The sequence below is a fragment of the Vidua macroura genome, chromosome 3 (genome assembly GCF_024509145.1).
Source record: "Vidua macroura isolate BioBank_ID:100142 chromosome 3, ASM2450914v1, whole genome shotgun sequence".
Taxonomy (NCBI): domain Eukaryota; kingdom Metazoa; phylum Chordata; class Aves; order Passeriformes; family Viduidae; genus Vidua; species Vidua macroura.
In genome coordinates, this window is record NC_071573.1 from 46,237,189 (window position 1) to 46,263,962 (window position 26,774).

The 26,774-nt window shown below is 38.3% G+C and overlaps 1 protein-coding gene across 2 annotated transcripts in view; it reads left to right on the forward strand.

The window, feature by feature from the left end:
• MTR (5-methyltetrahydrofolate-homocysteine methyltransferase) overlaps window positions 1-26,774 on the forward strand; it is a 50,521-nt gene that overhangs the window by 9,646 nt on the left and 14,101 nt on the right. Inside the window, exons 5-23 of one of the 2 annotated variants that reach the window (XM_053974164.1) lie at window positions 705-797; window positions 890-996; window positions 2,248-2,307; window positions 5,543-5,637; window positions 9,304-9,404; window positions 9,760-9,821; window positions 10,570-10,637; window positions 11,856-11,932; window positions 13,051-13,163; window positions 14,529-14,669; window positions 15,443-15,628; window positions 16,206-16,385; window positions 17,379-17,495; window positions 17,594-17,734; window positions 20,196-20,285; window positions 20,919-21,071; window positions 21,633-21,740; window positions 24,298-24,398; window positions 26,410-26,477. In XM_053974164.1, coding sequence (XP_053830139.1) covers window positions 705-797; window positions 890-996; window positions 2,248-2,307; window positions 5,543-5,637; window positions 9,304-9,404; window positions 9,760-9,821; window positions 10,570-10,637; window positions 11,856-11,932; window positions 13,051-13,163; window positions 14,529-14,669; window positions 15,443-15,628; window positions 16,206-16,385; window positions 17,379-17,495; window positions 17,594-17,734; window positions 20,196-20,285; window positions 20,919-21,071; window positions 21,633-21,740; window positions 24,298-24,398; window positions 26,410-26,477 — 2,061 coding nt within the window. Of the gene's footprint in view, window positions 1-704; window positions 798-889; window positions 997-2,247; window positions 2,308-5,542; window positions 5,638-9,131; window positions 9,193-9,303; window positions 9,405-9,759; window positions 9,822-10,569; window positions 10,638-11,855; window positions 11,933-13,050; window positions 13,164-14,528; window positions 14,670-15,442; window positions 15,629-16,205; window positions 16,386-17,378; window positions 17,496-17,593; window positions 17,735-20,195; window positions 20,286-20,918; window positions 21,072-21,632; window positions 21,741-24,297; window positions 24,399-26,409; window positions 26,478-26,774 lie in introns of those variants that run through there. The other variant, XM_053974165.1, reaches the window with a different exon arrangement.

Consider the following 26,774-nt stretch of genomic DNA (forward strand, 5'->3'; position numbering starts at 1 on the left):
TTACCAGTTAATCTTAGTGTTTGTCTAGTGGTTTAACTTTATTTGGCAACTAATGGGATCATCTTAATACTTTCATTTCATTTCTATAGATGCCTTCCAGGCATTATGTGAGATGGGTTAGAGCTCATTTACACTGCTGTAGACAATGCTGTCTTTCAAGACTCATTTCTGCTTGTATACTGCAATCAAACTGTATTTCAGCCTAACAGTGCTGCTGCTGTTCAGATAGCACCTTACTGAGGTGATTCATAGTATGCAATAAAAAAGTAAGATTTGGAACGTGCTTTTAAAAAGTGGGGCTTTTATGACACATGCCAGAATATCCAAATAAGGTTATGTAGTGAAAAATGCAAGGACAGTTCTATGCTGTGCATTTAAACTAATTAAATGAAGTTTTTTGTGTTAAAGACAAATGATTCTTAGAAGAAAAGTTAATTGAGATAGCTGACCTTTTCAGAAATGTTCTTCTGTCCTGTGAGTATACATTGAACATCCTGTTGGATTGAGATAAAAAAGTTGGCTGTGCTGGATGATCCTGTGCTGACTGAACTCCAGATTTGGGACAAGAGTTTCCTGTTTTGTAGTTCTTCATCCTTGAATGATATGCATGTCTTGGTGTCCTCAGAGGTATTTTACATTGACTGTCACTGTATAGCCAGAGGTGAATAGTTTAGGGTCTTTTTCCGCTCTTGTGTCTGATCTAGGAATTAGGAGATATGTTGCTGGAGCCATGGGTCCAACAAACAGGACACTGTCTGTGTCACCATCTGTGGAGAGACCAGATTACAGGAACATAAGTAAGTATTTATAACCATCAAGTTATTTGACTTAGGCAGTAGTCTTGAAAGATTTTTCTCCAGATGAAATTAACATAATTCCTGTTTTACAGCTTTTGATGAACTGGTTGAGGCCTATACAGAACAAGCCAAAGGACTTTTGGATGGAGGAGTTGACATCTTACTGGTGGAAACCATATTTGACACTGCCAATGCTAAGGTGAGACTTCTGGGGAAAAAACCCCACCACACTAATGTAAGTATTTGCTGTACTACCTAAGGAAATCCATGACAATATTCTTTGAGGTATCAGCTACTGTTTAGTAAATACATGAAAAGACTCCTCAGTTGATAGCAAGTGGGTAGAATGTGAGGAGATGGTTTTTAATCAGCCTTTTCCAGAAGGTTTTTCTTAATATGGGCCATTTGTATCTTTCTGGCTGTCTGTGCCAGCTGTCCTCTTATTCCCAGAAGCTCTACTTATTGCTCAACATCTCCAAATGCTTCTGATTGTATTTTTCACTGTAAGCATATCTGTCCAAGGGATGCTTGTGATGTCCACTGGAAAGGGAATGTCCAGTAAATCTGGTTTCAGGTGTGGGAAGGCTTGTAAGGCAGCTCTGTTAAAAGGTGTCTTTTGCGGGGGAACTCTGCCATCAGTTTTAAGAAAGAACAATTTGGAATAGAAGATTAGAAAGGTAAAATAGAAGGAATAAAATGTTGAAATATGCCACCTCTTTCTTTATCTAATAACTGCTCAGCACAGGGAATGGAGTTGTTAGGGTACTTAAAACTGTCTTGTGATTTTATGTGGAAAAGTCTGGCTGGATGTGTACACAGTGTTTCTTTAGGCTTTTGCTGCAGACTGAATAACGTGTGCAGTGACATCACTTGCCCTTTGCAGATCTGACCAGTCATCATGGAGGTTTGGCTAGGAGCCTATAGGCTTAACATAATGCTAAGGGCATGTTCAGGGGTGACTTTCTTTCCCTAAGGAGGGAGGACATTTTCAGGACCTTCAAAGGAATCACTTGCAGTTCTTACTGTAAAAATCTGTGGTGGTTGGAACCCTTTGGAAACTACATGTTTAAATAGACTCAAGGGCAGTGAACGTGTCCTGGGAAGAGTATGTACAACCATATTTGGGGTGGGGATTGTGCTGCAACTATGAGGGAGAAGCACATGCTGCTGTGATCTGGGTTTCAGAGTAGTCTTGGTCTTATTTGGTTTCCCTGTGATGCTTCCTTTCTACTTGTTACCAAAACGTGTTTTGGAACATCTGGAATATGCTGTGGGTAAAGGTAAAACTTCCTGAGTATAGGAAATTCTGGCAGGCAGTATGAGCTAGCAAGTTGCATAAACAGCCATAGAATAAATAAAAAGGGCATCAAACCCACAGAAACAAAAAGAAATGAACAATATGAAGAACTCTCAAAGCATCATTAATGTTTTGCAACGTATTCTTCTGTAGGCAGCTCTTTTTGCACTCCAGATGTTGTTTGAGGAAGAGTATGCTTCCCGACCCATATTTGTAAGTATATTTCAGTATTTTACATATCCATAAGCTTTATTTGTGAACTAGCTGAGATGGCAGTTGATTAAAGTGCTTTGAAATGAAGGAAATTAGCTTACTGGAAATGTACTTTTTTCCACATGATTGTGAAAGTAAAACCTCTTACAGTTTTGTCAAATCAGCCTTGGATAGCTCTGTTCAGCAGATCAAGCCATAGTCTAAGGAATGACTTTATTCCAGTGTGTATTCATTCTGTGTATTTCCACAAGAAAAGGTCTAATCATGGGGGTTTTTTTCAGGCTTGCTGTCTTGAGGGCAATAGGAACCAGTGCTTCAAGGAGGAAATTAAGCAAATTCTGACATATTTTCAAGTAGAAAGAGTGGCCATTTGAAGTCGGAAAAATCTGTCTTACTCCATATTCTTTTTCTGATGTTCTTCTTCTGATAGTTACTGTTCATGAATGCATTGGAAGAAATACAGAAAATTAATAAGATTGTTTTAAAAGTTCTGATGTATTCTTCCGGTTTTCTACAGTTTGCAGTCCAGGCTTTCTGATTTGCAGTTGGTGTCTATTTGTAGGCTTTTGTTGAATGCATTTACTCCTTCCTTGCATCTGTGTTCAAACCTATGTGGGACCCAGGCATTTACAAAATAATCTGCCAGTAACTTTCACAGCTTATGAATGTGCTGGTTTGAAAGTTTGCTTACTTTTGGCTCGTCCACCTGATAACTTCTATTGTGTCTTGCCATTTATCTCTTGAAAATGATAATGAGCAGCTGTTCTATGTTCCCTTTGCTGCATAGTCATGGCATTTGTAGTCCTTTGTGAGAGCCTCCTTTAATCATCTTTTTTTCAGCCTGATGAGTCCACTTCTATTTAGCTGTTCTATTTGGTTCATTCATTACTGTCCCATTTTTGTTTTCTACTTCCTCAAGTCAGAGTGGAATGACAATAGAACACAGCATTCAAAGTGCAGACGTCAGGGATTGTGTGATAGCCTAGCAATGTTCTCTGCCTTTTCCATTTTTTTTCTTTATAGCTTCTGATGTTTTGCTTCACTGCAAATGAGCTTGGAAATTGCATTCGTAAAAGTCTCTTTTGTTACTTAGTTTAGCTTCTAGAACAGTAAAGACTGGTTTGGAGGTGTCATTGTGTAGAAGTTCTGTGTTCACAACTTAGTACTTGACCAGTTAGCACAGGGAGTTTTCTGAGTTGGCTTTTTGTCTTCATTGCCCTGAACAGAGTGGTCCTTTAGCCTGGTTCCTCATTCTTTGTTCTCTGTTCAGTTATGCTGAGAAGTTACAAACCTTAGCACAGCTTTCTAAGATTCCACTGATCACTTTCCTTGACTGAGTATTTTGAAGGTGGGAAGTGGCATCAATATGAAAGCATGCTTTGGAGTAAATAGTGGATTTACTTTCGCATGGAGTCTTCTAGACTCATTCCATCTTCTGGAAAAAAAGGCTTTTAGACCTGGTGTTGTGGTGTAGGAATGGTACTCTGCAAATTAGTGCCCTCACTGAGATTCTCCAAATCATGCACAGTATTTTTTGCTCCCCCACTTTCTTCCCCTCTCTCTTTCCCTGCGGCAGGAGGGAGAGGAGAATTGGAAGCCCAAAAGGCAAAGATCAGGGGTTGAGGTACTAACAGTTTACTGGAAACAGCAATAAGAAAAGCAACTCTAACAGCAACAATATCAATAACAAAAGTGTAGAAAAGAGTGACTCCCATGCAAAGATGCTCACTGTGGAGCTCAACCTGACTGCACCCACGCCACCCTGACTGCTCCCTCTGGCTTGGGACCAGTGTGTCCCAAACTGGAGAGAACTGGCTCGGAGCTGGTGTTATACCACTGCTCTGTCCCACTGGAAAGAACCCCTTCTCACTGGAGAATCTCTCTTCTCCCACACCTGGCAATGATGTGGTAGAACCTCTGTTGTCCTGGCAATGATCAGGTATAAACTCTGTTGTCCTAGCCATGTCCCCTCCTGGCTTCTGCAAGAATTAACCTTATCCTGGCCAGAACCAGGATATCTGAGGAGCCTTTCCTGGCTCATCCAGATGCCTCCCAAATTCTTGACTTCATAGTTGATAGTTGGGGTCAAGACATTATTTATTATTTGTACATCTCTTTCTGTATACTGCAGAAGAAGGGTGAATATACAGGTTAAAACTTATACTTCCACTACTAAGTTATAACATTTGATGTTCCTTTCTGGTGAATGGAGTAAGGTCAGACCCACTTCTCCCACCAACCACAACCAAACAACTTAATAGCAGTCCTAAAACCTGAAATAACTTAAATGGGTATGTGAAGAGAAGGTGACTACTGAGAGCTGCCTAAACAAAAAAACCCTGTGGATTGGTTCAGAGGCTGTCATCAGAATGATACCATGGTACTCATGCTACCTGGCTGTTGGATGGTTCAGAGTAGTTTTCTCCCCGTTCTTTTGTTTTCTTTCTTCTCCCCTGAGGAGGTGAAGCATGGAAAGAACAATTCTCCAACTAGTTAAAGTTGAAAAGAAGGGTATTTATTACAGCTCCGGACACATGTGGAATCTTTTCCAAAGACTTGCATGAGGAGTTGGAGACTCCTGCTGTCTATACAGAAAAGGTTTTACATATCCAAGCGGTTTCTAAGGAGGCATAATACATAATCATTACCTGCCCACTTCGTGTTATAATCAGCTGAATATCCATTACGGCTGCGCAGTTGCTCTTTAATTGGGTTGGTGGGCTTCTGAGCAGGAAGTAAGATGTCTTCCTTATGGTAAATTCTTCACCCATGTCAAGTTGGCAGGGCTCCTTGACTTGCTGGTCACAGTCCAAACCACCTCTTATTCTTAGAAGTCAGTGGTATTTATGGCTCCTGAACTCTTACAATACTTCATATATCACCTTGTCATTTCCAACCTTGTTTCAGTTATCCCCACCTAATATCAACTGATTTTCTTGTTAAGCTGTAATCACAGTATATGATCTTTGCTAACTACATTTCTAACTTAACCCCTTGACTCAGAGGAGGGAGAGAGGGAAAGACAAAAACTTTGAACCAGTCTTCTTTCTCTTATAAAAATATTTAAACATTTATATGGTGAGAAGGGTTTAATTTTTCTGTTTGAGTTGTGCCTCATCACTTTGAGTGGAGCACAGGTTTCTCTACTTTGAGTTATAGCAGTTCATCCATTTTAATTTTCCATTCTGTTGTGCATTTAATTCTTCTCCTTTCTCTGTGTTGAATTGATATTTAGGTTTCTGGAACTATTGTGGATAAGACTGGGCGTACCCTCTCTGGCCAGACAGGAGAGGCATTTGTCATTAGTGTTTCCCACAGTAAGCCACTTTGGTAAGGAAATGTATCATTCATTCTCTTAGTAATGATTTGTAGATTGAGATTCTTTTCTATTTTAACCCTTGCTTCCAGCTAAATGGAAGCTACACAAATTGTAATCATATGTAATCATGTGCATTGCTAATGTGTTTTTTATTGTTCCCTCAACAGAAATTATGTTTCCAAAGAAAGCTGAATTTTTAATTCATTGCTTTAAATAATGTTTACACTGAAATCACAATTAGGTCAAAATCTGAGACTGTAGTTTGCCATCTCCTACTGTCCTGTGCTGTGCAAGGAGTCAATCCCTGGTACAGGCAGGACTTGTATCTCTTAGAGGGAAGCACTGCCATCTGAGAGTGTTTTAGGGTGTGTTGAAAGAACAAAGCATAAAATACTATTGCAGTGTTCTTTTTACGGAACTTTAGAAAAATGTGCCCTGAGTGATTTTCTCAAGGATATGCATGGTTGTTTTGAGAGCTCCTGATGCCTCCATTTACTTTAATTCTTTTCTATCAAGGCAGAAAAGTTCAAATAAGTATGTGGTTAAGATCTGTGCAAATGGATAATGTGTCAGATTTGGTTGTTGTGCAAGGTTTTGCATGTTAATTTTAGTACTTTCCCCTGGTTATCTATTCTTCTTTACCCTTCTTTACCCCTACCTCTTTGTCTTCTCTTCCCTCTTTGCCTTTTTTCACTCTCAGGTTGGTTCTCTTCACAGGAAAGCTTACACCAGAAATAGATGTTTTTTTCTTAGAATATTTTTATTGAAAGCATTTAGTTCACTGTTAGTAGTGCACACCATTCACATTATGGTGAGTCATTGTTTGTTTTTACAACAAAATTTCAGCTAAACCATGCAATCTGTCATCTCAGTGATGCAGACGCAGAACACTGCATTCACAGTTTTCCTGACTGCCCTTGAGGCTCCACTTTCCCAGACCAGACGGTGTTCCAGAAGTAACATATGGAGCCTCTTGGAATAGGGTGGTAGTTGACTTCTTCTCTCAGCATCACGGCCTCATGGTCCATATTTGGCATGAGTCCCTCTCAGATAATTTTGCTCCTTCTTGCTTCTGAAGAAGAGAGAAGGGCACTGGAGCAGAAATCAATAATTTATTAAAGCGTATTTCATAAAAGCTATCTTATGGGTCTCAATGTTTAGGGCCTGTTTCTCATTTGTGAAAAGGCTACTATACAGCACTGTAGCAGAAGGGTTTTAGTGGTTGGAACAGATTGCGTTTAATGTTGTTTCTGTGGCCAAATTGGTGCAGAGTGGCTTTAGGGTTGTGAAGAAGCTGATTAATGGTAGAATCCTAGGAATCACGTTATACATGTTCATGTGTTTCTCTTTGGGTTGTGTATGCCCTGATTAGGGTGATGTGTCATCCTTAATTCAGTTTGGTTTGGACCCCACCCTTAAAAGTGTGTGCTTTGTGTCTGGATGATGGAAGTGGTAGCTGAGAAACTCATGAACTGTACTTACTAAGTGCTGAAAGATAAGTGTCAAGCTGCTTGCCATGAAAGATGTTCAGATGTGTTGTTTCAGATCCTATGATTGTTTCTACTGTAGCAGCATTGAGAAGACCTACACTGAGTTTTGGGCCATAATGTGGATTTTGTTCTAGTCCCAAGGATGCTCTGCAGCCTTATCTTTTACAGGAGTTTGTGTATGACTGCTGTGGAGAAATGAGCAAGAGAGGGAGGTGATGTTTAAGATGGGTGTGTGATGGCTATTACACTAGGGTAGCAGTGACAGAATATCAGCTATCTGGCTCAAGGCTGCTGGCTTTTAAGGCATGGTTAATAGTTTGCTTTTCTCAAATGTTTTCTCACATGATTTTGACTGCTTGTGAGAAGAGGGTACTGGCCACAGAAGCTACTTTTTGTTTCTGAATGAATATGCATGTCTTTGATACAGTTCTGAGAAAAGTAATGCTTGGATTGTGTCATGCTCATGAATATACTTGTCAGCAACCTGTGTAATGGGTAATAATTCAGGCAGTTTGGAATGTGGAGAGTATGAGCTGGAAGCTTGTAAATTGAATGACTTAAGAGTAGGAAATATACTGCATTTGATAAGGGCAGTATTGCTAACTGTTCTTAACTTGCTTTGCTTTGAAAACTTTGTGTTTGTGAGGGAGCCCACACTTTGAAATAAATTCCAGAACCTCATTGCTGTAATGAACTGTGTATTCCTTGGGCTTGCTGTTTGTACCCAGTGAATCTGTATGATGGATTTAAAGATATGTAAATGCCAAATCTTGAAATGAGGAAAAAAAAGATTATTTTCAAAATTTTCTGGCTAGTATAAGATGTATTAGAGAAAGCACTTTGAAGGTAGAGGTTGCTGTTTAAAATAACATGTACCCTTCCCTCTCCAACACCAAACCAAAACAAAAAATCAACCAAACCCTCACTGTCTCATCTCTAAGTTATTGGAAGAAGGGGCTTGTGTGTTATTTGATCTTGATCTGTGACTGTGATATTCAAGATCCTTAGTTTGGATGTTGCTGTAAGCCCCTCAGATTTCAATAATTTTTCATTCTGTCCAACAAGTAAATCTGACTGTAAGCATTTATTGCTACTACTTAGGAAGTTACCAATGCCCTGCCTTCTCCTTGGAAACAGGAGAAAAGTCAAAAACCATTTTATGCTCCCAGTCCTGTGCAGGGCTTTTCTGCTTTTGACCTCTGTGAAACTAAGTGGGCATACAGGTGCTTAATTAGCTCAGCTGCCTGTGGAGCTCAGTCAGTTGGGAGACGTGGCTCTTAACGCATTCCTGTTTCAGTGGGTTAGCTTGCATCCTCTCTGAGACTGTTATTCCAGGAAAGGAGAAAGCTTTTCTACGTCTTCCTCTTCCAGCCGCTCTATGAACACCTTCCCAGTTCTGCAGTGCTCATAAGGGGGTTTTTAGAATGCTGCAGAAAGATCAGGAAACATGTAAAAGATATCTTACATAGTTTCTGCAAGATAAATTTCTGTATTTAATACAAATGGAGATATTTTGAGTGCAAGTCTCATTTATGTATCTGTCATTAAATGAAAGAAAATATGATTATATCTCATATACTGGTAAAATTGTTTAGAAACTTATTAATGTAAAAATTCTTCTGCTGTAGTGCTGTCTTGGTTAGTAAGATGTAGCAGATGCAGTTGCCCAAGCTTAGTGCTGCCATGAGGCTTCTTGGGGGAGGCACTTGCTCTCTTCCAAAGTTGACATAATTTATAATTTGTAAAGAAAATGATGAGTTAGCAGCTTGAAGCAGGTCTTGCCTTTTCAACCTTTTTTCATACTTTTTCCTGTAGCACAAGACTTCTTTCCCATCTGCCATTCTCATTCCACTTGTTCTCTCTCTTACCTAGAAAACACAGAGCCGTCATGTTGCTGCAGTTGCTGTCAAAATGCTGCCACTTTCCTCCTGGATTTTGAAATGAAATCTTGATTTATTGTTCCCAGTTCAATTCAGCCCAGCCCCCTTCCCTCTCGTGCTTTTCTTCCACCTGAGGGTCCTCCTTTTGCACAGTCATGCTGTATTGATGATGATGATTAAAGAAATTGGAGATCAGGTTGGTTTTGTTTTAGATGATTGCGGGAGTTAGCAGTTGCCAGCACTAACATTCATCTGTGTGTAAAAGGTGTTTTTACTTCAACATAATTTTTGAAAATTTATTTTCCAGTATTGGCTTAAATTGTGCTTTAGGGGCAGTTGAAATGCGTCCATTCATTGAAACAATTGGAAAATGTACAACCGCCTACATCATCTGTTACCCCAACGCAGGTGTGTTGATGCCCATGTTCCTATGCTTACAGGCACGTGAAATGTAGCTAACCTGTTCCATCTCATTAGCAATTATAGAGTTGAAGTAGCTTAAAAAGATGATTGCTTTTACTATTAAAAAGAAAGTAAGAATATTTTAAACTGAAAGTAATTGTTGTTAGTTCTGTAACAATGAATCCAGAATATTTTGTTGCATAATTAATAATCTGCTGAGTAGTGATTGCAAGGGTAATGAGGCATTTTAGTCCTCATACAATTGTAGCTGTTTTAAATGTGCCTTTTATGGAATTTAGTTCTGTTCTTTTGGACGTTAAACAAATTGTAATACTAAAAAAAAAAAAAATTATGTTTTAAGGTCTTCCCAATACTTTTGGTGGTTATGATGAAACTCCAGAAGTGACTGCCAAGCATATAAAGGTATAAAATATGTCTTCTGATTATGTCACATCTGACGTACTAGTAGACAAGAACTCTGCTTGTATCCTGTGCATACTTGTTACAAAACTGGGGCTGGATTTTTTTCCCCTTCAGATAGCTATATATGTCATTTGGAATGTTTATAGGCAATTTGCTGAATGATAGTGATTTGAAGTATCACACTAGGAAAACTACTTAGGAAACTGAAAACCTTAATTACTTTTATGTACTAAGCTTAGGTTTCCTGTCACTTGATCTGTGCATGTTACTCATTGCACTCCTGTGTTCTTACTGTTATATTTGGGAATTGTTCAAAAAGCGGAGTGGTGTTTATGAACTTGGCAAAATTTAACAGAGTTGAAAGTACAGGAACTGCCGATGTTGGGGGTCTTACAGTGCAGGGTGTCCTTCCCCATGCCACTGGATCTGTGCAAGACAGAACTATGTGTCTGAAGCTGCAGCTGCAGTATAAAATAGGCCAGTTTCAAATGTAGTCTCTTGAAATTACCTGTTGAAATTGCTGGTTAGCCTTGGGAATCCAGTCTCAAAACAAATCCTAAAGAGACAATATAGTGAAAATAGTTTTTTTAATTTAGTGTTTTTTTTCTGAGCTCCCTGAATTGCTTCATATGTGAAGAAAAACAAATAAAATTTATATATACATTAAAAAGGTATATATAAGAATAAAATAAATGTATGTATAACATAGCTTTAATAACTTTGAACAAAATGTTCCTTCCTCTTACAGAATTTTGCTTTGGATGGTTTGGTCAACATAGTTGGAGGTTGCTGTGGTACCACACCAGCACATATCAGGTACTTTACTTTGGACTACAAAGTAAATTTAAGTGCTGCTTCTGTGGCACAATATTCCATGGCTTGTCTTAGAGTTTCCTGAAAAGGTGGATCACTTGAATGCCAATAGCAGGAATATATGAAGTGGGAACAACCTGTGCATATCATGAAAAATTAGTTGAGGTGGGGTTCAGACAAGGATTAAGCCTCTTGGATTTTGTCATCTAAGATTGTTCTGGAATTACTTTTCCCTCTTTATTGATTAATAGAATAGACTTCCCATTCTCTCCTTTATTGTACTGTATCTTCTTTCTCTTTTTTTGCAATCTTAGCCACAAGATTAAACTTAAGGTTTCCTTTGATGGTAGATGGAAGGAAGGGATGTGTGTGTGTGTTTGTTGGGGAAATTCCTAAACAGAAGTTCTATGAATGCTGTACAGCTGGTACTGGTCCTGGCTAGTCAGAAGGAGCATTTGATGATTTTGTCACTGCAAGTAGGTCAGTGGGAAAGCCTCCTTTTTTCACTTAAATTTCAAAAAGAAAGGGCTGTTGTGATTAATTTTTACCCTGATATAAACTGGGACGAGGTGACATGTAAACAAGTAGAGGACAGTGTGTGTCAGTCCTGAATAGTGTGAAGAGAAAGTGAATGTGAACAGCATGAGTCATTCTGGCACCTGAGAAATGTGTCTCAGTACAGAACAATGTTTGTCTCTTGGGTTTTTTGCTTTTGTGGGGGGGGTGATTGTTTGGTTTTTGTTTGGCTTGTTTTCGAGGTTTTGTTTGTTTGTTTTTTTTTTTTTTTGTTTTGTTTTTTTTTTTTTTTTTTTTGTGTTTTTTTTTTTTTTTTTTTGTTTTGTTTTGATGTGTTTTGTTTGCTTGGAGTTTTGTGGGCTTTTTTTTTTTTTGGTTGGTTGGTTTTGGTATTTCAGTCATTAGCAGTTGCTCAGCTCAGCAAGTCATGAATATGGTAAAAGTCAGTGTGGTTGAGAACTGATTCTGAAATCCTTCAAGTGTCCAATTGTATCTCATTCTGTACTTTAAAAACCTTCAGCATTATATATTTCCTGCAAATAGCTATGTTAGAATCTTCTGGGAGTATGTTTTTGCCTTTGGCCTCACAAAGTGAAACTACCATCTTGTCTCTTAGCTATGTGTCTGGTATATATGCTCTTTGAGTTTTGTCTGGAGTTACTTAATTTTAATTGAAAACTTCACTTTCTCATTTCTGTAACTCAGAAAAATTGCTGAAGCTGTGAAATTCTGTAAGCCTCGTGTTCCACCTTCTCTCTCTCAAGGATACATGCTGCTGTCAGGTAAAGTGTGTAACAGTTTAGTTTCATAACTAATGCAAGTTTCCTTTATAAATTTATTGGCTGTTTTCTGCTGATTAGAACAATGCTGTGAATGTCTGGTTCTGCCTGACTCCAGCAAGCTTACGGATGTGTAACCACATCTAAGTCATACTGCTTTGTCTAAAGGAGTAGTAGAACATTTTTGCTGCCATCTTGTATAAAATAATCAAGCCGGCATATTTACTCTGTGAGTGTCAGATGTGTTGTAATGGTGAATGAGTATCTTTGTCTTCACTTTACAGCAGGGAGGGTCAAGCACAGAGAGACCAGGTAATTTGCTTACAGTTATTGGCAGAGCTGGGATGAGATCCTTGTACACCAGCTGTGTGAGGGCTGCCCTGTCTCACCTCAGAATCTGATTCAATCGTACTGGGACTGTGCTCCAGCAATACATCCAGGTCTTGAACATGTTTTGTTTTAACAGAGTCTAGATCTGTATGTTCCACACTTTGGGCATTCTTTCAAACCTTTGAGCCATGTATCTGAGTAAACAGTACCATCTTTTCAGTCTGGCATTTTAACCTCAGGTCAAAGGAGTTTAGCATAAATAACATATATCATGGTTGGCCTGTGATGTCATACCTTAGCTTATTTGGTTCTGCTGTAGAGTTTGTTTGCCTCTGCCCTGCCTGCTACCCAAGGGCCCAACTGGCCTTGTTTCGCTGGACTAAGGTATGTGGTTATGTGCTGACCTTGTTGGTCAGTCAATTCAGTGGGCTGTTGCTTCTCTCAGGGTGTCATGCGTGAGGTAAAATAGTTTAAAGTTGAGAGGACATACGCACAGATGTCCAAAGAATCATAGCTTAACTTCTGTATTGGAAAAGTTAGTTGTTATTTTTTGTGGATCAGGTAAATTATTGGTTGTCACTGAGGAAGATCAGAAAGATTTGGTGTATGTATTGGCAGTTGTTTCATTGCATTGCTCTGCTAGTTACTCATTAGAGCACTGATGTGCTGAGAAATCACTATTCATTAAGAGAGGCACCTTTATTTTACAGTTCAGAAAAGAGATTTTGTCTTTCTTACGCAGTTTTTTTCTTTTCTGTTTTAACAAATATGTTCAAAAATATCTTTTTAAGGTCTGGAGCCATTCAGGATTGGGCCATACACCAACTTCGTTAATATTGGTGAACGCTGCAATGTTGCAGGATCACGGAAGTTTGCTAAACTCATCATGGCAGGCAACTATGAAGTATACATATTAACAATAATCTCATATGAACAATAATCTTTATAGCTGATGCTCTGATTTTTCTCTTGCTCCATTACACTATTATTGTTTGTTTTGCTGGCACAAAGCACTATTCTTCACCAGTAAGAAAATGTGGAGGATTAATTTTTTCACTGTTCTTTGTTTCTCTGCTTGCCAGCTACTAATAACTTTGTGAGAAGGGCTTTACAAGGACTTTTTTTTTTTTTTTGACAAATGTTACAGGAAATTTTAATTTAGTTGTACAGCTGGTAATGGTTTAGAAAATGTCCTGGTCTGTGCTGCATCTAGGGGTTGGTTTACAGAGAAGAGGGGAAAGAAGGTGGATGTAATCCCCTCTTTCAAGTTATGAGGTACATTTAACTTGGGATAGATTGTGGCACTGTGCAGCTCTTGCTCCCTCTCCCCTTCCTCACTTCCCCAATTCTGCTCAGCATTATGATTACATCTAATTGCTATCTACTTTGATCTCTGCCTTCAACATGCTACATGAGCATTGGTACAGAAAAAGATACTTAGAAGGTAATGCTTTCTTGAAACTACTGCAAGGCAGAAATGAAGAGGCTGGAAGACTCATTCTTTACTGGTGTGAATTGATGTAACATTGAAACAAATAGCACAGTGACTTTTCTTGAGAGCTGAGTCTCTGCCCCAGAGTATACTCTGATGTTACATCAAATCAGAATGAAAGCCTTAGTTGCTATTTTTTGAAGTCTGACTCTTAGGCTCCTAGAAGTCATGGAGCAGGTTAGGCCTATTAAATCAAGAGACCTTTTAACACAGGTTGTTGGGGACTCTGCAGAATGACAGAAAAGAGAAAGTGAACAGACATGGGTGTTCAGATATTTATGTAGACTGGGGAAAAGCTTTAGTTTTCCTTCTTAGCACTTGTGATTATTCTGCAGCTTGCAAAAATATTAAACAGCCTTTAAAAATTAAGTATCCTGTTACAAAACACCAGAGCTTTTGATGCAAGGCCTTTATTTCATACCATCACAGAGACTGTATTTTCTTGTCATCTTGTGCAGTCACAAGTCCTTGTTACCATGCAAATCTTAAATTATTCAAATAAGCATATGACCAACTTTCTACAGTCAGTGATGCTACCAGCACATCAGGTCTCTGATGTCATGTTCTGTAAACAAATTCATTATAGGTTGTTCCACATTAGCAACTGTTCTGTTCTGTTGTACATTACAGATAATTTCCTTATTTTCCTATAGGATGTCTTACAAATTTTAAAAGTTTTGACTGCATGCTTAGTTTGGAGAAGTGAAATGTTATCCTGAGAATAACTAGGATTTTTTTCTTCTCAATGTTGTTTTGGTTTCTGACTTTCTTCTTTAGGAAGCCCTGAGTGTAGCCAAATTGCAAGTTGAGATGGGAGCCCAGATTCTTGACATAAATATGGATGATGGGATGTTGGATGGCCCCACTGCAATGACCAGATTTTGTAACTTGATTTCTTCGGAACCTGATATTGCAAAGGTTGTAATTGAGTCACAATAAAGAACATGTTACTGACTTGTAAATTGCATGCAGAAGATATTGATACCGTTTCATTTAATAACCAGTTTATGTGCTTAGGCAGATGTAGTTGTCCCCTGAGAGGAAGTGATACTGTAATAGGGAAGGCCTTTGGATGAAACAGAGGCTTTTCTGTCTGTTTTCACATAAATGTATGCCAGTCCTTTTCACTGGCTGGAAAAGCTGAATGCAGGTTCATTCTGGAGCAGTTATTAGCCATAATGTATATGTTAGCAGTGTATAATGGTATTGTTTTCTACAAAACCTAAAGTTGCTATGGATATAGAATGGCTTTAAAAATAGTTCTGCAATGTGCTTTCTCTGAAAATGAGTATCTAGATCAGAAACACAAGATATTACGTATCTTTTGTATTGTGATATTACATATCTTGTGTATCATAATATCAAGATATTATGAAGTAGAGATCTCTATATGATATATGATGGAGCTGCCATGGAAGCTCTTGAAATAAATCTTCATTTGCGTTTTGCGTTTAAAGCAATTGAAGCATTAAAGCAATATGATGGAGCTGCCATGGAAGCTCTTGAAATAAATTTTCATTTGAGTTTTGCATTTAAAGCAGAGTGAATTTCTGACTATCATGTGGAAGCATTTATTAATAAATGCTGATTAATGTTGTGTGCATTTTTATGTCCAAATGGACAAACAGCACATAGAACTGTAATTTGTAACTTCTGTGTGTTCTCCTGGCTTACATCTCTATTATTTACAGGTGCCATTATGCATAGACTCCTCAAATTTTTCAGTGATTGAAGCAGGTTTGAAAAGTTGCCAAGGGAAATGCATTGTAAACAGCATCAGTCTAAAGGAAGGTGAGGAAGACTTTCTGGAGAAAGCGAGGAAAATTAAGTTGTATGGAGCAGCTGTGGTTGTTATGGCTTTTGATGAAGTGGGGCAGGTGAGTGTTACTTGAAAGGAGAGGTGTTTTTCTTTTGAAGTGTAAGGCTTTCTTCCTCTTTTTCAAGACAAAGTTGTTTTGTTTCATTGACACAATTGATTTAGAGAAGTTCTACATAACCTTAGCAGTAGTTTTGACCCTGATTTGTAAGTATTTCTTACGCTGCTCAAATGTTTGAAGAATCCATGTACTAAGTGGAACTCTGTTAGTTCAAGAGAGTCTTTTGCTATTCAGACATGCTGAACTGTTCCTTCATAAAAGATATTTTTAGTTCCGAAACTGTTTCTCATGAGAGTGAAACCTTTGAATTAATTTAGTGATGTTGAAAATCACATATTAAGCTTTGCATAGGATGATGAAACATTGGGCAGTGGGATTGCTTTTTATAAGCTGAGTGAAAACTCCAGGTGTAGGGGTGGCAATATTTTAAATGCAATATTCTTATGTATAATTGTTTTCTAATATTTGTGATGTTCACATTCTCAGTCTTGAGTTGTTGGAGCTGTAAGTGGTTTCTGGAGACTTTCTTTTTTGTGTGGTCTATAAGTTTCATGTCAGAATTCTTTTTCTTCACTAGGCAACAGAAACAGAAACCAAGATTGCAATCTGTTCCAGAGCTTATCATCTCCTTGTGGGAAAAGTGCACTTCAATCCAAATGATATAATATTTGACCCTAATATTTTGACCATAGGAACTGGAATGGAAGAACATAACCTTTATGCCATAAATTTTATCAATGCTACTAAAACCATAAAAGTGAGTTGTAAGATTATTTTAACTTGAAGTATATTGCTGAGGTTACTTAAAAACCTAAATCCCCATAAAACAGAAAAAACACCCCACCTCCCTTCAAACAACAAAAGACTGCTGAAAAATGTTAGACGTTTTAGCCTAGTGAGGAGGACTACTCTTCTGAAGTCCAAACATTCCCCAATATTGCTGTATTTCCAGCAGAACAACTTCAGATAGTTCTATAAATATATTTCAATCCATTTTCTGTCCTGTAAATATACTACCTTAATTAAATGAGGTAATAATCACATTTATGTGAAAGCTAAAAGGACCTCTTTGAAGGTGTGCAAAAGTACTTTATTTTTTTGTAAAAAGGTTTCTGTAGAAGGCAGCCTGACTTCTGTTCAGCAACCTGACTTTTTATGTAGCCAAAATATGTGTAAAGAAGTATAGCAGTGAGGAACATCACCTGCATACACTGCAGGTGTAAAAACCACACCGTTGTGTTTCACAACGTGTGATAGATGTGGAGATGCTCTGTCAGTAGCAGTCTGAGGCTGAACACCCCACAGGCTGCTTTGTCACCACAGGGCTCCTGGAAGTGGGGCTGCACCCTTGAGTTTAGCTGCTCAGCTGCAGCCTGCTCCTGAGACATGCAGGCAGGCAGACTGGCTGCTCCTGTTAGCAGAGGAGTGGGGACAGGAAGAGCCAAAAGTAGGTTTGCATGGAGAAAATACTGAATGCTGCAGTGGGAGAACTGATGTGTTCAGAATAGCACCTGTGGCAATACAAACCACAGTAGCTGCTGGATCTTTACTTTACTTGTAAATTTTCCTGCAGAATTGAATTTGATTTTTATGAATTTGAGTAACTAGAAGGATCTGGAATAGGGAAAAGAGAAAGGGTACATAGCCAGTGCACTGAGCTCAGGGGCCAACTGTTTTATGAACTGAATGCTTTACTTACATTTCCTTTTTGGAAAGCACTTTTCTAAAAATCCGCATGCAATTCCTACAGGAAACACTGCCAGGAGCTAGGATAAGTGGAGGTCTTTCCAATCTGTCCTTCTCTTTTCGAGGAATGGATGCCATTCGAGAAGCAATGCATGGAGTGTTCCTTTACCACGCAATTAAGGTATGATGTGCTTTTGGCTTCCATATGTTTGCGCTTGGCAGATGTGCAGTGCTATGTCTGACAGCCTTCTCTGGAGGATTCTGTATGTTTTTTTCCAGTATGGCATGGACATGGGAATTGTGAATGCTGGAAATCTGCCTGTGTATGATGATATCCACAAGGATTTGCTACAGCTGTGTGAGAATCTAATCTGGAATAAAGATCCTGATGCGACAGAGAAACTTTTACATTATGCTCAGGTAACTTCCTGTTTTAAGCTTTGAACAGTAGTTAGCTTCACACCTGAGCCTCACCACCACCCTGCAGGTCATAGGTAAAACAGCCTATAAACTGCATGTGTCAGTATAACTGTGAGTGTAACAATCTACTGATGATACTACAAGTGTTTCAGTATTAACACAGAATAAAATTACTAATCGGTGATAGATCAAACCTCTCCAGTTTCATACCATGGAAGAACCTGTGTGAGAGTTTTTCATATGCTTCAGGACACCAGGCTGCATAGACATTCTCTAAAGAAAAAAACCAAACCCTCAAAAAATAAGAAGCAAAAAACCCAAACTTTCCCTCAAAGGAAATGCTCACAAACAAACAAAAACCTGAAAAAAGACCAACTCATAAGCAAACTGATCTTGGTGCTGGAACTTAAATTACAAGTGCAGTGTTGGAGACAGAGTAAACCTCTCTCTGGTGGTAATGGTTTGCTTGGAGCATATAAAAAAGGTGAAATAGTTGCTTCTGATTTGTGGCTGTGCAGACACTTCCAATTCATGTATTGTGTCAAGACTGAGGATCAGCTGTTTAGTGTTTTTGAGATGTTTTAGTGATGCTGATAAAGGACAAAGATTACAATTGTCTGTAAAGTAACTGGTGAAATTCTGTTCTGAATGGGAGATACAGTAAAAATCTCTCTAGTTTAGGTGGCTCTTAGATTCAAGTGCACAAGAAGATTTGTATGCCTATTTTGTAGCTCCTGGAGGCAGTATTTCTGTGCAGAGCTTCACTTGGTTTGTATTTTGCCCAGTGGTGGTACATGCTTTATAGTAACAGTGGCAACAAGTTAAAAACTACTGTAGGAAGTATACTCTTTATGCCTTGTGCTTAGGCTGTTCTATATGGTGTTCTTGGTGTCCAAGCAATTTACCTGGGAGTGATCTTGTCTGTTTAAGCTGAGTTGCACCATTGGGGTATTCAAGATTGCATAAAGAGGAAGAAAAATAAAGGAGAGTTAGAAAGGAATTGCTTGAGCAGTGTTTCTACAGAAGGATGAATGTGAGTTTAAATGGAGCCTTAAAAGTAGAAATGAAAGTGAATGATGAGTCCTAGGTCTGTAAATTCGGGAAGCCATTGTTGGAAAATCTGCTTTTATTTGTGGCGGTAGTTTTACTGAGGGAGTGAAATAGTCTAGTGGTAAAAAAGAGGAACTTAATCCTTGCAGATTTAGGGAATCAGTGTTCATTTGAAGTTTGAGATTAAAAACCCTTCTCCATGATGTACATAACTGTAGACATTCACAAACACTTTCGTTCCTGCGTGTACACCTTACAGTGTCATGGGTTATTTTTAGGAGGGAGTGTTTCCCTTGTTAAACTTTCTGGCCAGAGGTTGAAGAGCACTTGGTATCATTTCAGTGAATCACATGAGGTGATTCCTGAGGTGGATAGAGACTTCTGGAGATCATCTACTACAAGCCCCCTACTCAAATCAGGGGCCAGCCAAGATCAGGTTACTCAGGGACATGTCCAGTCAGGTTTTTAATATAACTAAGAATTAATATAACTCTGTTGTCTCCAGACAACATTTTATTCCTTCTTTCATTCTCTTTTACAATCTAGACATATGAGGGGAATAAGGTTAGGAAACAAGAAGCTGTGAAGTTAGCTAATGTTTGTATAAAAATGAATGAAAGCTTGTTCTGTTTTCTGTTCCCATGAGTGAGGTCTTGTTTCAATGGCTTTATCTTTAAAAACTTGCTGATGAGCACTCAAAAGTATAGGAAGTTCATAAGGTCTGAGAGATGTCAGACTATGTCTAACAACAGAGTAAGAAAAAGAACTTACTTGCCTGAAGTGTGTTGGATAAAGTGCTCTTCCACAAGCCTTCCTGGGGTGGGTGCTTGTGAACTTCCTTGCACTATGAAGCCCTTTTGGCCTCTGTGTTCCTAGCCAAGGGGAGTATGAGTGTGAGACAAAGAGGATATGTGGTAGTTTGGGGCAGTCTATTTGTGTGACAAACAGTTTTGTAGGCTGACTGATTGAAAACACGTCTGTGATATGGAGTAACACAACCTATTCCAGCAGAAACTGAATTAGTGCCAAATTAATTAGAATTTTAAAATTAAATGTAATGTGTGGGCCAGGAATCAATTTAAAATATATTCCCAGAAGTAAATCCCTTAGGATTAGTCATGTCATCATTTTTATGAGCATAAAATTTGTCAAACTGCTTTCTCTTTTTTTAAAAAAATTATTTTGTTTAGATTTTCATTGAGGTGTGTACCTTTTGGGATGTAGACTCTCTGGTTGCCTATATTACACCACTGGTGTTTGCAACATGATTTGCGTGTTTAAATAAACCTTTTGAATAGTCTAAAATTATTTTATGAGTCACTACTTGGAAATATCCTCATTTTTCTGAATGTGACGTCCAAAATTGTACTTCTTATGCATGCAAGCTCCTATGGATGTCTTTTCTTTTCAGAATCATGCCCAAGGAGGAAAAAAAGTTGTACAGACTGATGAGTGGCGTAAAGGCTCTGTGGAGGAAAGGCTGGAATATGCTCTCATAAAGGTGAATCTGTGTGGAACACTGTCCTACCCGTCAGCGCTCAGAGCCATGAGCTCAGCTCAGACCTTAAGGGACATATGGGACATATTTGCCTTTAAAAGTTCTTCAGCTGCCATTTTTTCAGAAGTTATTAGTTAGCAATGAATAATAAAGGCAACTGATGTATTTAATTTCAATAACAGAGAAAACTGTAAAGGCGTGTCTTTAAGCTTCAGAAGTTGAAGTCTTTGACCCTTAATATTGTGCTGGTAGAAACATACTGCTTTTACTTTGGAACACACTCCTTTTACTTCCTAGGGCTTTTTTTGGTCCTTCAGTAGTACTGCACTGAGTGGTACCTGCACTGTGGAAGAGTCTTTGAGTGTTGGGTTTTTCTGATGACATAGTTAAGAAAAATGAACAAATCTGTTAATACTGGGGACGTGCTGTGAGTAACTATCTGCCTAAGACCAGTGGTGTTTTGATTCCTAAGAAAGACTGTCTTCAATACACATTTGAGATATTTTTAAAGACTGTCAGTATCTACAATATCTATTTGTACTTTCATTGTGGGGTTTTTCTGGGGAGGAGACAACTAAATAAAAGTTGTATTTCTAGCAGGATAAAACCTTCTTTTTTTTTTTTTTTTCTTCTCAGGGCATTGAGAAGTATGTCATTGCAGATACAGAAGAAGCAAGATTAAAACAGGAAAAATATCCTAGACCTCTAAATGTAATTGAAGGGCCTTTGATGAATGGCATGAAAATTGTTGGTGATCTTTTTGGTGCTGGAAAGATGTTTCTGCCTCAGGTAATGAGAAAATAATGTCATATATTTTCCTACTTTACAAAAACTAGCATTGTAAAATGTAGCCAAAACATTCTATACTGGCTGTTTTCTCAGATACAACATAGGAATTGCAAAAAAATCAGGTACTGCTGAGAAGCAACCATTTTCTTATTTTACTTTGAAACTTGACTTTCTTTGTGTATGATTATGTTTGTTTCTGTTCTTCCAGAGTGTTTTTGCTTTATTTGAAATGCAGTTCTGGCTTAGCCCATGAAAAAGCACAAGAGGGGAAAAAAGCCCAAATAAAATTTGCTGGGTTTAGCACCTTTCAAGTCTGGGCCTGTCTGTAGCTTCCGGTTCTGGCATGATTGATCTGGGAGGCTGCATTTTGGAAGAAAGTGTTGTGTGTAGAGCCTTAACCCAGTAAGGCCAGCAGCCTGCTGCCACAGAGATCAGAAAACTGCCACCTGGGGCTGCAAATGAAGTTTCATTTATTGCCTGAATGAGAAAGCTAAAGAAAACTGATGTTATTCCAATACCTTGTTATTATTGTTTATTCTGCCCCCACCTTTATCTGTGCAGGTGATAAAGTCTGCTCGAGTTATGAAGAAAGCAGTTGGCCACCTTATTCCCTATATGGAAAAAGAAAGAGAGGAAAGGAGAGCCAAGCAAGGCAGCACAGAAGAAGAGGCAAGATACAGTCCTTTGTGCTATAGTTCTTTCATAAAATGCTATGACAAATATAAGAATTATTTATTGCTATTTATAGTTATTATGCTGGAGAGTTGATGCAGTCACATGGAAACTGACAATCTCAGCATAATCTGAAGTAGGTTTGAAATTCTTGAAGTGCAGATTTTGTGGAACTCTGCTTGGTGTGTGCCTAAGCTCACAAAGTTTTCTGAACTATGCCAATGAGCCTTTGTAGGCCCTTTATGCCAGTGTTACTAATTTCTTGTATTTTTAGAGGCATTTAATTTTGGTGTTACTCATTCTAACTTTATGGCAGATTTTGCTACTTGCTTCTAATACTTCCATCCTGGGTAAACTGTCTACTTCTCCATTAAAATTTTTAATGGTTCCTAATTCTTTGCATGAAATTTTCTTACAATGTATTTGTTGTGCATCTGTTGTGTGATTGTCCAACTGTTCTCTTTTAATTCAGACAATGCTCTGCTTTGTTCTGATGCTGTTTGAAGTTGTTTAAAATTGCTACTCCATTGATTCCATAAGCAGTGGATTAGGATCTTCTGTGAACCCTCTGGCACTTAATTCTCTGGCTAAAAAGAAGTGAAGTGGAATTTGAGAGGTTCTGAAAAAGATAGCAAACACTCTAGGCAAGTGAGTTAGATGTTCCGTGTGTCTGAGGAGAGTAGGAGAAAAAGGCAGGGCTTCTGTCATCCTGCTTTCTCTACCTTCTGCTGGGCAAGGGATGTAGTTCCTTCCTTTTAAAAAGACATGCCACTGTATAGAAAATCAATGAAAGAGATAAAACAGCTGCATCTGTTCCCAAAGTACTTTGGCTTGAAGGAAAAAAATTTGCAGACTCTGATAACTGATATGTCTGATGTTACCCAGGCTACCGTACCCTCCAGGACAGTTTTAGTCACAGATTGCCAGGAAATGCAAAGCGTTGATAGTTACATTAGAGGATAAATAGCTGTGGCTCTGGATCTCTATCAAAGATGAAAAAAAAAGAAGGCCTTTGGATGTATGCCCAGAACTTGAGGACCTCCTTGCTTAAGACAACTGAAATAAGTGTGCCTTAAATAGGGTTTATTTAAAGTGGTATGTGCTGTTGCCCATGTTGTTTGCTACCCAGCAAAGATATTCCTTCTTATGTGAAAATCCATTTTTTTTTTCTTTTGTATCAATCACTAATTAAATCTTCAGTAATTATTAGGTATGATTAGGTGTGATACCTAATGGGGCCAGCATATTTTGTTCTTCTCTCAGTCCCTGATTAATTTCATTCCCCTTTTTCTCTTGCATTCCAGCAGTATATTTTCAGCTGCAAAATTTTATGTTGATGTACTGAGATGGCTGACGTACAGACCTCCATTTTGCTTCCTATGTTCTCTGGCCTTCTGTAAAACAGAACCACTGGGAGATATTAGATTTTAGTAAACAGCAACATTGGTGATCCAGGGATTTTATTCAACAAATGTGTTAGAATCACAGGAAAATACTAATGTCACTTTTCGTAATATATCAAGATTTTTTAACCCATAAGACTGCAACTACAAAAGCAATGTAGGTTCATGAAATAGAGAGCTACTCTATATGTCCAGAAATATAACATGCTTCATAGAAGGATTCAGTATCCAGTTCTGCCATGTGTGAAGGAGCTGAGTTACTGTCTGGAAAAATATTTTGTAGTTTCACATAGAATATGCTCAGGTTTCCACTTTATTTAAATTCTGTGCAATTTATGTAGTTGCTTACTGGCATCTGATGCTGCAGCAGCACAGACATACTACTGTTATAGCCTGGAGCTGTTCCAAATGACAGCAATGATTATACAACTAAAAAGGTATTGCCAAGTCCTATGTCCTGGTGGAGAGCTGCTGTGGGAAGTTCCACTGTTGTGCTGCTGGCAGCATCCTTTGTCAGGCTGAACGCCATCTAGCCTAGGACCTGCTTGTGACAGAACAGCTTCCTTTCTTCAAGTTCTTCAGCCTCTTTGTTCAGATTGGGTAGTCTGAAGTAGCCTGATCACTGCACTGAGAACTCTGTTATTTGTGTTGCATAAAAATGAGCCTCTTCTGCTTTTTCTAATTCCTCTAGTTTCTCTTCTAAGTTTGCTAATATCCCGTTTTTCTCAGCATTGCATCAAAAGGTTGATATTTACAGACGTGTAATTATAAGTATTCATACCCTTTTGTTCTAAATATTTAATCTCTTTATTGGCAAAGTGTGTATTTGGAGCCGAAGTACTTTACAAGTTCAGTTATTGCACTGCAAAAAATACTATCCAGATCTGAAGTGGTTTTATCTGCTATTTTGTTTTTTCAAACACAGATTTTGGAATAACATCCATGCATTTTGTAAGAATAATTCATGTGCAAGTTTCTATTACCTGGATCTTTTAAGATGGTTTTCAATACTTACTGTATTATCTGTACTACACTTTGCAGTACTATAATAGAAGTCTGGGTCATGGATTAGGATTGCACTGTTGAAGGACGTGTTAAAACATACCAAGGCTTCCGAGTAATTTAACTCTTGCTACTTCTTCAACTTCCAGGATCCTTACCAGGGTACAATAGTATTGGCAACTGTGAAGGGAGACGTACATGATATCGGCAAGAACATAGTGGGAGTTGTTCTGGGCTGCAACAATTTCAGGTAAAGGGACATCAGGTAGCTGAGAACACAACTGTAGAAGGGTCAGTAATTAGTACCTCTCTGTAGCTACAGCTGTGGTGGTAATAGAGCTGGGCATTTCTTGGGAATTGTCCTCTGTTCCCCAGGTTGTGATTGGGAACACAGATCATAGCAGCTATTACTAAATGGGGAGGCAAGAGGGAGTATTGCATCCCCCTTGAATACTGGTTTTCTTAACAAATTGACATCTGAGATTATTCTGCAGTTTAACATCAACTGGAATATAGATGAGAACATCAATTTTTGTGTTTGTTTTATATCAGTTAAATATAATAAGTGTGATGTTTTTATAATGTCTGAAGAAATCAGATATGACAGTTGCAGCAGGCAATACTGTATATGGGTTGTGTTGGGAAAAAGTAGTCTTGTAAGATGCAAATGAATCTTGTAGTGTGTTTTTCATGTTGTTTGTTAACTATGAGGTTTTAAAAACTTACTGAGGTATATTTTGTTAAATAAGAGATGAGATTCTTATTCTGTTTCTGAACTTCAAAAGTTAGAACCTTAAGAAAAGTCAGGTCTTCCATGGCCCGTGTACGTGCGGAAGGCTTGGCAATAGTATTGGAATGAATGGTCATGTTTCCATCAGTGTTCTTTTCAAGGGTCTGTCAGACATTGTGCAAAGCTGAATTGGTTTTGGAACTCTGTCTTACTGTTCATTCCTTTAGTTTAGTTTTGACTTTGGGTTGTCATTTGCTCTAAAAAGAGCCAAAATTATCCCTTTATTTCAAAACACAAAGTGTTGAAGTCAGTAGCAGTGCTGTATATATAAAATATATTCCATTTAATTTCCTCTTGAAGTTCTGTTGATTGGATTCAGGCTTTCTTGAGCTTTATTTAGACTTACTGAAAGGAAGCCATAGTGTTCTCTGTCACCATGAGTGAGGCTGAATGAAATCATCAGGCTGGGGTGGTTTACTTGAAAAAATAAAAACATCGGCATTTGCTAGGGTTAATAGGAATAAAATGCTAAAAAGGGAAGTTCAATGTCCCGTTTCATAAAATGTATGCTTTAATAAGGCAAACAAGCTTGATGTGAATCATCTTATGTTCCTGATGTAGGATACGATGTCCAGAAAACATTTTTGTATTATCCAGATGCCTTCAGAAATGCTACCGCTGTGGGTAGCCTGGTAGGTGGCTCAGCACCACACAGCCATTCATTCATTTTCATCCAGCCAACCTCAGTGAGATGGGAAAAGAGGAAAGGAAGAAAGAAAGCAAGAAAATTGTGGGTGGAGAAAGAAAGCAAGAAAAATGGTGGGTAGAGAAAAGTAATAACTGAAGGCCAAGTGGAAGAAGAGAGAAAGAAAGAAAGAACAAGTGATGCAAAGGCAATCCCCTTGTCACCTCCTATGGACAGATGGGTGCCTAGCCAATTCCTGAGCAAAATATGGCTAACCCCTGCTAAGCCTCTTACTCTCCTTTTTTATTGCTGAGCTTGACTTCATGTGCCATGGAATATTTCTTTGGTTAGTTTGGGTCATCTGCCTAGTTGTGTCTACTCAAAGTCTGTTTCTTGGAGGGGTAGAGTAAGAAACAGAAAAGGCCTTGATGCTGTGAAAGCATTGCTCATCAATAGTTAAACTTTAATTTGCAGTACTGTTTTGGCCACATCTAAAACACAGCACCATACTAGCTGCTGTGAAGAAAATTAACTCATCTCAGCCAGACTTAGTACAACCACAAAAATTTATTATAAAGAAAAAGCTCATTATACACTTAAATTTTCTTAACTATTATGCCATCTGGAACTCTTACTGAAAATTTTACCAGACCCACAGGTATTTCCTATACAAAGATTTCCCAATTTCCCATTTCCCAAATGGTCTTAAGAGAAATAAACAAAAATCTCAATTTTAATGTCAATTTTTAGGTCAGTCGTTTACAGCAAGAGGAATGTATTTGCCATGTAACAGAAATTTTGATTTGCTGTTTAAAGGATCTTGTGTCATCTCCTTTCTTTCCACAGAGTTATTGATTTAGGAGTCATGACTCCATGTGATAAGATATTAAAAGCTGCTGTGGAGAACAAAGCAGGTATAGAAAGATGTCATTAGTACTTCTGAATTGTTTGATTTTTAAATCACATTTTTTATTGCTGCTCATTGCATTCCTATACTGTCTATCATTTGATCAGATTATCTTCAGAGAAATCATAACTTCTGCTTTAACCATGTTAATTATTTAGCATTTGGTACTTCTCTGAAACTTAGCCTGAGGAACTGAAGCCCTGTATCAGAAGGACAACTCTGAGAGAGATGGTGTACCATTTGTTTTACAGATGGATAAATGGAGCCTTGAAAAGGTCTAAGTAACTTCTTTTTGGGTCTTAAA